This window comes from Mus pahari, chromosome 17 (assembly GCF_900095145.1).
Source record: "Mus pahari chromosome 17, PAHARI_EIJ_v1.1, whole genome shotgun sequence".
Taxonomy (NCBI): domain Eukaryota; kingdom Metazoa; phylum Chordata; class Mammalia; order Rodentia; family Muridae; genus Mus; species Mus pahari.
This window is the reverse complement of record NC_034606.1, coordinates 63981268-63990129: the sequence shown is the minus strand read 5'-3', so window position 1 is coordinate 63990129 and position 8862 is coordinate 63981268. Positions and strand designations below refer to the sequence as shown.

The 8862-nt window shown below is 51.3% G+C and overlaps 1 protein-coding gene across 3 annotated transcripts in view; it reads left to right on the top strand.

The window, feature by feature from the left end:
- Positions 1-2008, top strand: part of Nckap5l (NCK associated protein 5 like) — a 38461-nt gene extending 36453 nt beyond the window's left edge. For all 3 annotated transcript variants that reach the window (XM_029548252.1, XM_021217069.1, XM_029548253.1), the window contains exons 10-13: positions 48-129; positions 410-718; positions 806-948; positions 1142-2008. In XM_029548252.1, coding sequence (XP_029404112.1) covers positions 48-129; positions 410-718; positions 806-948; positions 1142-1351 — 744 coding nt within the window. In that variant the 3' untranslated portion in view covers positions 1352-2008. The remainder of the gene's footprint in view (positions 1-47; positions 130-409; positions 719-805; positions 949-1141) is intronic.
- Positions 2009-8862: the final 6854 nt, after the last annotated feature.

The following is an 8862-nucleotide window of genomic DNA, read 5'->3' as shown; positions in this document are numbered from 1 at the left end:
CTTGGGAGGCACTGGGATGGACACTCAGGTCTCCTGTATCCACACAGCCCAGCAGTGAGCCAGGTAGGCAGGAAGAGATGCCCTCTGAAGTCAGCCTGGGGGAGCCAGTTTCCACCGCGCACTTCACAGGTCAGTAGGGTTCCCTTCTCCCCTCACTCCCTGTCCCCGCAGCAGTGCCAGGTCCTGGGTAGCATCTTAGAGCTCCGCCATGAATGTTGGGGGTGTAGATCTCGGTATCGGCGGAGGAATGATTCTCCCCGCCCTGAGGGGCACCTGTGCAAAGCTGAGGGTGAGTTGCAGGGGTGGGGTGAGTTCTGCAGGAGGAGCCTTTTGGGCCAGGAAAACCCTGAGTGGGCTGGTCTGAGCCTGAGCTTGAGCCCCATTCTTCTGTGTGCCCTCTCCTCCACAGCCTGCGGCTCCTTGACTCGAACCTTGGACAGTGGCATTGGGACCTTCCCACCCCCAGATCACAGCAGCAGCGGAACCCCCAGCAAGAATCTCCCCAAGACCAAGTCACTGCGTCTGGATCCCCCGCCAGGGGCACCCCCAGCTCGGCCTCCAGGCCTCACCAAAGTCCCCCGCCGCGCCCACACGCTAGAGCGGGAGGTGCCGGGCATAGAAGAGCTGCTGGTGAGTGGGCGACACCCCAGCATGCCAGCCTTCCCTGGACTGCTCACGGCTCCCCCGGGCCACCGAAGCCATCAGACCTGTCCTGATGGTGAGTGTCCCCGCAAGTGGTAGGGCATCCCTAAGAGGCTCCTTGGAGCCGGACCGACGCTTCCACGTCCCCCTTCTTCCTGGACAGATCCCTGCGAAGACCCAGGCCCTCCCCCACCTGTCCAGCTGGCCAAGAACTGGACCTTCCCCAACACCAGAACAGCTGGCAGCTCCAGCGACCCCTTCCTGTGCCCACCCCGACAACTGGAGGGACTGCCTAGAGCCCCCATGGTAAGGCTACAGAAGGGAGGAGAGAGAGGCCTGGGTGCCTGGAGGGAGAGACTGGGAGATGGATGTCTCTGTGAGCTGTGTACAGCCAGCCAGCACCTCCTCCTCCGGGGATGAGGATAAGCTGCCTCTGTGGACCCCCGCAGCAGTCCAGGTGGGTATGATTCCTCTCTGAGCAGTACCGTATCTCCTCTAGGCCCTGCCTGTGGACCGAAAACAGAGCCTGGATCCCAGCCGCACATCTACGCCTCAGGGCCCAGCATTTGGAGGCAGTCGAACCCCCAGCACGTCAGACATGGGCGAGGAAGGCCGAGTAGCCAGCGGGGGTGCCCCCGGGCTGGAGACCTCAGAATCCCTAAGTGACTCCCTCTATGACTCGCTGTCCTCCTGTGGGAGTCAGGGTTGAGGTACCGCACCCACTACAGTTCCTCTGGAGCTAGGGACCCCAGACGACCTGCTTCCGTGCTCCACGCCCCACGCCTTGGGGCCGGTGAAGCTTGATCTGAAGGGACCAAGGAGAAGGAGGATAAGGCGACAGGGGTCCCTGGCATATGCCACCACTGCTGTGGATGCGACAACCATGCTCAGCTCAGGAAGAGACCTCACCCCTAGTCCCTCGACTCCCCCAGAGTAAGGCTCTGCTCTACGGGACCAGGGGCTCCAGGCTGCTTTGTCCCAGCTCCCACTTCAGGCCGAGCCATCTTGCGGTGCTAGGCTTCCTGCCCGCCAGCTGTGCCACCTTTGCCCAACCTGGCTGCAACCCTGCCCCAAAGCCCCCATGGGGCTGATTTTGGAAGCCCCAGGCTTACGGAGTTTGGGGGTGAGGGAGACAAGTCGCCTTCTCTCTGCCCTGGTCCTCCCTGCTGTCTGAATGGTGCTGCCTCCCTTCCCCACATCGTGGGGTCTGTCTGTCTGTCTTCATCTTTGTTTATATATATATATGTAAAAGCACCTGGCCCAGTCCCCACCCCCACCCGCACTGCGGTTAATTTATCTGTTGTTGAAAAGCAGCTCTGCTTCTACGGCATCCGTAATAAAATGTGGAGGCCTCTCCCCACCGTGACTGCTGTGTGGCAGCACCCCCCCCCCTTTGTGCTGGCTTCTCTGAAATCCTTCAGGTGGACAGGCAGGTAGGTCCAGAGACCCTCAGGCGCTCTTATGAGGCTGTGTGCCCTTCCCCTGGAGGAGCTGGCAAGAAGGTGGCTTACAGGGACCTGCTTAGATCTGAGGCTGGGAGGATGTCATTGACCAGGGGGTGCACAAGGCCAGGCAGCCTTGGTGAGAAAGATGGAGAAGAGGCCTGTGATCATGCACTCAAGCCTCTCCATGCTCCAGGTTGGGGACAGGCCAGTTCAGAGCAGTCCCACTGCCTTTGCGTGTAGACACGGAACAGTCAGTGACTACCCAGGCCGAGACTGGTGGAGCCTGATAGGAATAACCTCACACGGGCGCGCCATGCCGTCTCTCTTCCCACTTCCTCGTGCCTTATAAACCATCTCTATATGACTTGGGAGCTGTCTTAGTCAGGGTTTCTATTCCTGCACAAACATCACTGCTTGGTGGACGTTGTACATCGTGGTGCGCACTAGGCTCCGCACCACGATGTACAACGTCCACAAGCAGGGCATTTCCCCAACTGAAACTCCTTTCTCTGTGATAACTCCAGCTGTGTCAAGTTGACACAAAGCTATCCAGTACAATTGACCCCTTGTCAACTTGACACACAAACACATCACTAGTAAGCCTCAACCCTTAGTTCTTATTCATCCCCAAGATCTTAAATAACTTTAAAAGTCCCACGGTTTTTACATATTAAAAGTTCAATCCTTTTAAAATATCCAATACCTTTTAAAATCCAAAGTCTTTTTACAATTCAAAGTCTCTTAACTGTGGGCTCCACTCAAATACTTCCTTCAAGAGGGAAAAACATCAGGGCACAGTCACAATCAAAAGCAAAAATTAAACTCCAACCGTCCAATGTCTGGGATCCAACTCACAATCTTCTGGGCTCCTCCAAGGGCTTGGGTCACTTCTCCAGCCATGCCCTTCGTAGCACACACCTTGTCTTCTTGGCTCCAGCTCCAGCTGCCTGTACTTCACTGCTGCTGCTGTTCTTGGTGGTNATCTCATGGTACTGGCATCTCCAAAACGCTGCTGTGACCCCTTCAGTCCTGGGCCATCAATTGCAACTGAGACTGCACCTTCACCAATGGCCTTCCATGGCCTCTCACAGTGCTTCCATGGCCTCAGCTGCTCTGCATGACCCCTTCATACCTTCAAAACCAGTATCACATGGGTAACTCTTACACATTACCAAGTCCTACTGCAGCACAAAGTACAACTTTGGCTATCTCTGGACCACAGCCTCTTTGTGCTCTCAGAAAATACTTCCCAGAAGATGTCACCTCAATGATGCTGGTTTCTTCTTAATCACCGCTAATTTCTTAGCTCCAGCTAACCAGCATCAATAGACCCAGTAAGGAAAACATTTCATTTTAGTGGTTCTGGTATCTTTTTAATCACAGCTGATTCTTCAGCCCCAGCTAACCAGAACCACAGAATCTTCACAATTCAAAACAGCAATGGCCCTGAAAAGAGTCTTTAATTTTCCCTCTGAAATTACACAAGTCAGGCCTCCATCTTCTGCACTGTTCTGAACATTATCTTCGAAGCTCCTACACAACATTCCAAAGAGCTCTTAACACCAAATGGATCTTCTGGCCCAAAGTTCCAAAGTCCTTCCACAGTGCTCCCCAAAACATGGTCAGGTTGTTACAGGAATACCCCACTCCTGGTACCAATTTGTCTTAGTCAGGGTTTCTATTCCTGCACAAACATCATGACCAAGAAGCAAGTTGGGGAGGAAAGGGTTTATTTGGCTTACATTTCCATACTGCTGTTGGTCACCAAAGGATGCAGGACTGGAACTCAAGCGGGTCAGGGAGCAGGAGCTGATGCAGAAGCCATGGAGGGATGTTCTTTACTGGCTTGCTTCCCCTGGCTTGCTCAGTCCACTCTCTTATAGAACCCAAGACTACCAGCCCAGAGATGGCACCACCCACAAGGGAACCTCCCCCCTTGATCACTAATTGAGAAAATGCCTTATAGCTGGATCTCATGGAGGCATTTCCCCAACTGAAACTCCTTTCTCTGTGATAACTCCAGCTGTGTCAAGTTGACACAAAGCTATCCAGTACAGGAGCACTAGAAGCCAAGGATATTTATCACCAGAGCTGGCGTTCCAAAACAACCCATCACTACAAGCCTTGGTTTTCCACTGTATATTAGACTGTGAGGCCAGGTGGCCCCGCCCCAGCAGCAGCATTCTTCTTCACGCTCTGCGCCCCGCCCACATCCGCCATCGTCCCTTAGCTGACGTCATCACTGAAGAAATTAACAAGACCAGAACAGGGTCTGACGATGCAGTTTTGTCTCTGCCCCTTCCTAGGTGTGCTAAAGGAAGTCTACATCCTCCTGACTGGTTTCTTGACCTGTTATTGGCCTAAGCCTGATGCATTATATCATTTCCTGTTAGAACTGCTTAGGCCTTCTACATCCCAGTCCTTCCTGGAAAGGAGTTTGGCATGGTGGGCTTGACTTTCATCTCCTTCACTTCAAAGCTAAGACCAAAATCCATGTTCTCGACAGGGTCTGCTCAGTATGCTAGGAATTTGAAAATACCAGCAGCCACCTCGGTCCCTGGGTCAGAATGAGTTGACTGGAGAAATGTCCCAGGGCAGGAGAGGCTGCAGGGACCATAATGGTCCCTGGAGGCAGCCCTGCCCACGATGGTCAGCCATAGCCCACATGACAATCTCCCCCGCCCCCAACTCCTGCCTGATCCGAGTCAGCCATAGCCCACATGACAATGGCCCCCCTTCCCGGACCCAGGACTCCGTTCCAACTGAAAGAATTTGAGGGCGGGAGCATGTGGGTGAGTTTATTGATACTCCAGGGAGCCCAGTTTCTTGGCAGTCAAGGAAAGCTTCCTTGATCCTGGCTGGGGCAGAACACTTGGTGTCTCCGTTTGCAACAGCTGCTTGTAAAGTTACTGTGACCTCACTCTCCTCAAGAACAATGGGCGAATGTTCATGTAAGACCTCAGCTGGGTTTCCCAAACACAGGAAGTTCAGACTGCCAGACAGCTGCCCTCCCCCCAAAAGGCCAAAGCCAAAAGGCGGAAAGAGGCGGGCTCCGCACTGGCACCTCTCCTTTTGCAAGAAGCCCCCCTCCCGCCCCCATGCGCGCAAACACACACACACACACACACACACACACACACACACACACACGAAGAAAGAAAAAAAAATAGCCTCTCTAAGGCTGCCAGGGTTTTCTTTTCTTTCCTTTTTTCTACTCCCCCCCCCCTTTTTTCCTACAAATAGTATGTTTTGTTTCTTTTTTTAAAAAAACGTTTAAAAAAAAAACATGCTCTGAGGCAAACCCTAGATTCCCGCCCTTATTCTCTGGGGTCATTCAAGTGTATAAATAAATCTCTTAAAGCCAAAAGTTCACGGTAGGTACTTGTGAGGTCGTCTGTGATTTTAGGGTAGGGGACCAGCTTTTTTTTTAAAAAAAAAAAAAAAAAGATTTATTATTATAGCTAAGTACACTGTAGCTGTCTTCAGACACTCCAGAAGAGGGTGTTAGATCTCATTAGGATGGTTGTAAGCCACCATGTAGTTGCTGGGGTTTGAACTCAGGACCTTCGGTTCGGAAGAGCAGTCAGTGTTCTTAACCACTGAGCCAGTCTCCCCGGGGACCAGCTTTTAAAAAAAAGTTTTAATTATTAAAGACCTACAAATCTGGGCTGGTTCACAGCCATCTGTCCAGTTTCAGATGGTTCTTGCTGTGGGAACATGAACCCTAGTTTCAAATAGCTAGCACCTACATAAAAGCCAGGCTGAAGGTGTGTATCTGTAACCTCAGTACCTGGGGGTGCCAGGGCTTGATAAGCAGCCAGTTGGGTGAAATGGTAAATCGTAGGTTCAATCATAGATTGTCTTAATAAGAAAGCAAGGCCCAGTGTGGTGGCTCCCACTGTTGCTTGGGAGGCAGAGACAGGTAGATCTATGAGTTTGAGGCCAGCTTGGTCTTCAGGTTGAGTACTAGGACATCCAGGCCTACACAAAGAAACCCTGTTTCAAAAAAACCAAAAAAGAAAGAAAAAAAAAATCTCATCTTTTGGAAGCCAGGTCTGAGTGTTGACACTTGTGACCTCAGCACCTGGGAGGCAAGAGGTCAGGCCTTCCTGAGCTGCAGAATGTGGCCTCAGGACAGAAGACTGTCTCAAAGACAGTCAGACTCCTGTACCGACTCAGGCCACCAAGCCTGACCACCTGAATTCACTTCCGCAGACCCACATGCTAGGAGAGAACAGACTCCGGTCGGTTGTTCTCTGGCTTCTGTGTGCTGCGTACTTGCTCACACATAAGTATATTTAATTAAAATAAAATATATCAGTATATATATATATTATAAAAATATATGGGGCTGGAGAGATGGCTCAGAGATGCTCTTCCAGAGGTCCTGAGTTCAATTCTCAGCAACCACACAGTGGCTCACAACCATCTGTAATGGGATCTGATGCCCTCTTCTAGTATGTGAAGACAGTGACAATGTACTCACATAAAATAAATACGTATCTAAATAAAAAATATATAATATATTTATAAGAAATATATAAGCCAGGCAGTGGTGGCGCACACCTTTAATCCCAGCACTTGGGAGGCAGAGGCAGGTGGATTTCTGAGTTGGAGGCCAGCCTGGTCTACAGAGTGAGTTCCAGGACAGCCAGGGCTACACAGAGAAACCCTGTCTCCAAAAAAACACATATGTGTGTGTGTGTTTTCTCAAAAGAGAAAAGAAAGCAATGTGGTCTTAGTATTTTTTTTAAAGATTTATTTATTTTATGTAAGTACACTGTAGCTGTCTTCAGACACTCCAGAAGAGGGAATCAGATCTCATTACGGATGGTTGTGAGCCACCATGTGGTTGCTGGGATTTGAACTCTGCACCTTTGGAAGAGTAGTCGGGTGCTCTTACCCACTGAGCCATCTCACTAGCCCCAGTATTTTTAAGACTTTAGTTTGGATGCTAATTCGTTTTTTGAGACACAGTCCTGCTATGTAGCTCAGGCCTGACTCAGACTTGCCATCCCCCTGCCTCTGCTTCACCAGTGTGAGGCTCACAGGTGTGTATCACTAAGTTGTGTTTCTGAAGCGATGGTTTGTATGAATGTTTCCAGTGTGGTACCATCTTGTCACTCTGCCACCTCAGGAGCAGCCACGTTTACAGTTTGCCCAGGGGACACTTTAAGTCTTTGATTTCATCCCTCAAGGGTAGAGGGTGTGGAGGGGTCACCAGAGATGGAGTTTTGGGGATACTTCCATCCCATCTTCCCGGAGCTGGAGCCAGTGGAGGACAGAGGATGGGCGTCCCTGACACCTGGTTTCAGGGAAAATGGGTTTTTGTGAGAGAGTATGGCAGGGGCACACACTGGTTTCAGGTCTAGAAAAGGAAGGGTGTGGGCTTAATCCAAGGGAAGCCTTGCTGATGAAGGAACTGGGGTGGCGAGTGGAGGGCCAGTGGCGGTAATCTCTGGCTTCAGAGATAATACACAAGAGCACTCACCCTTGACAGTGCACCAGGACTACCTCAGCCATATGTGTGTGTGTGTGTGTGCGTGTGCGTATGTGTGTGTATGCATGTGTGTATGTGTGTGTGTGTGTGCGTGTGAGTGTGTGTATGTGTGCGTGTGTGTATGTGTGTGTGCGTGTGTGTGCGTGTGTGCGTGCGAGTGTGTGTATGTGTGTGTGCGTGTGTGTGTATGCGTGTGTGTATGTGTGTGTATGTGTGCGTGCGTGTGTGTGTGTGTGTATGTGTGTGTGTGTATACTCAGCTAATCCTCTATACAACCTCTTCATGTGGGATCCTGTTACCCAGGTTTGATAGGGTAGGGAGAGCCGGAACAGTTAAAGGTTAAAGCCTGTGTACAGAACAGCCGTGATTCAAGCCCAGACACGTTGGCTCCAGAGCACACTCAAAGAAGACACCAGATAACACTTGGGGGACTGAGAGTTCCAAGCCAGGGAGGACTAGAAAGCCAGAGCAAGGCCCCGCCTCGCCCCACCCCGCCCCGCCCTGCCCCACCCACCACCAGGGCCTGAGAGATGGGTCAGTAGTGTAGACTGAAGAGGCTCTTCCAGGAGACTCAAGTCTGGTACACATGCTGGATGACTCCAGCTCTGGAGGAATCTGACACCTCTAGACTCTCTAAGCACCTATACTCACGAGCAGCACCCCCTACTCTCTCTCTCTCTCTCTCTCTCTCTCTCTCTCTCTCTCTCTCATTGGGGTAGTCACTCAGTGGTAGGACATTTGTTTAGCAACAAAGCCCTGAATTTGAAAAATGAAGAAGGAGAGGAAGGAAGAAAAGAAAGCTTAGGCCGGGCTCCCACCCTATCCACCCCACCCCCACCTATCACCCCAGCAAACAAAGTGCGGGTGAGGAGAGACTGGGTGGTGAGCCAGAAGGATGAGGTGTGTTGTTTGCGGTGGAGTTTTGCCCATCTCATGCCAATGAAATGAGGCAGAGGTAAGAGCTGTCAAAAGAAGCGGGGGGAGGGGGGCGGGGGGACGGGGGAGGGTCTCAAAGTGATGTGTGGAGGAGGAGCAACTGTGTGGATTGAGGGAAGGCAGCCAGGGTCTTAGGGTGGAAGAGCCATCAAGAAATTAAATTTATCTTTTGTTTGTTTTGTTTTGTTTTGTTTTGTTTTGATACGGCGTCTCACTACGTAGCCAGGATAACTTTGAGTTCATGACAATCTTCCTGTCCCTACTGTGGCCTCTTCATGCCTGAAAGTGTTGGGTCCCCATATCAAGCCTTCCATTCTTTAAGCAAAATAAAAAAACTCC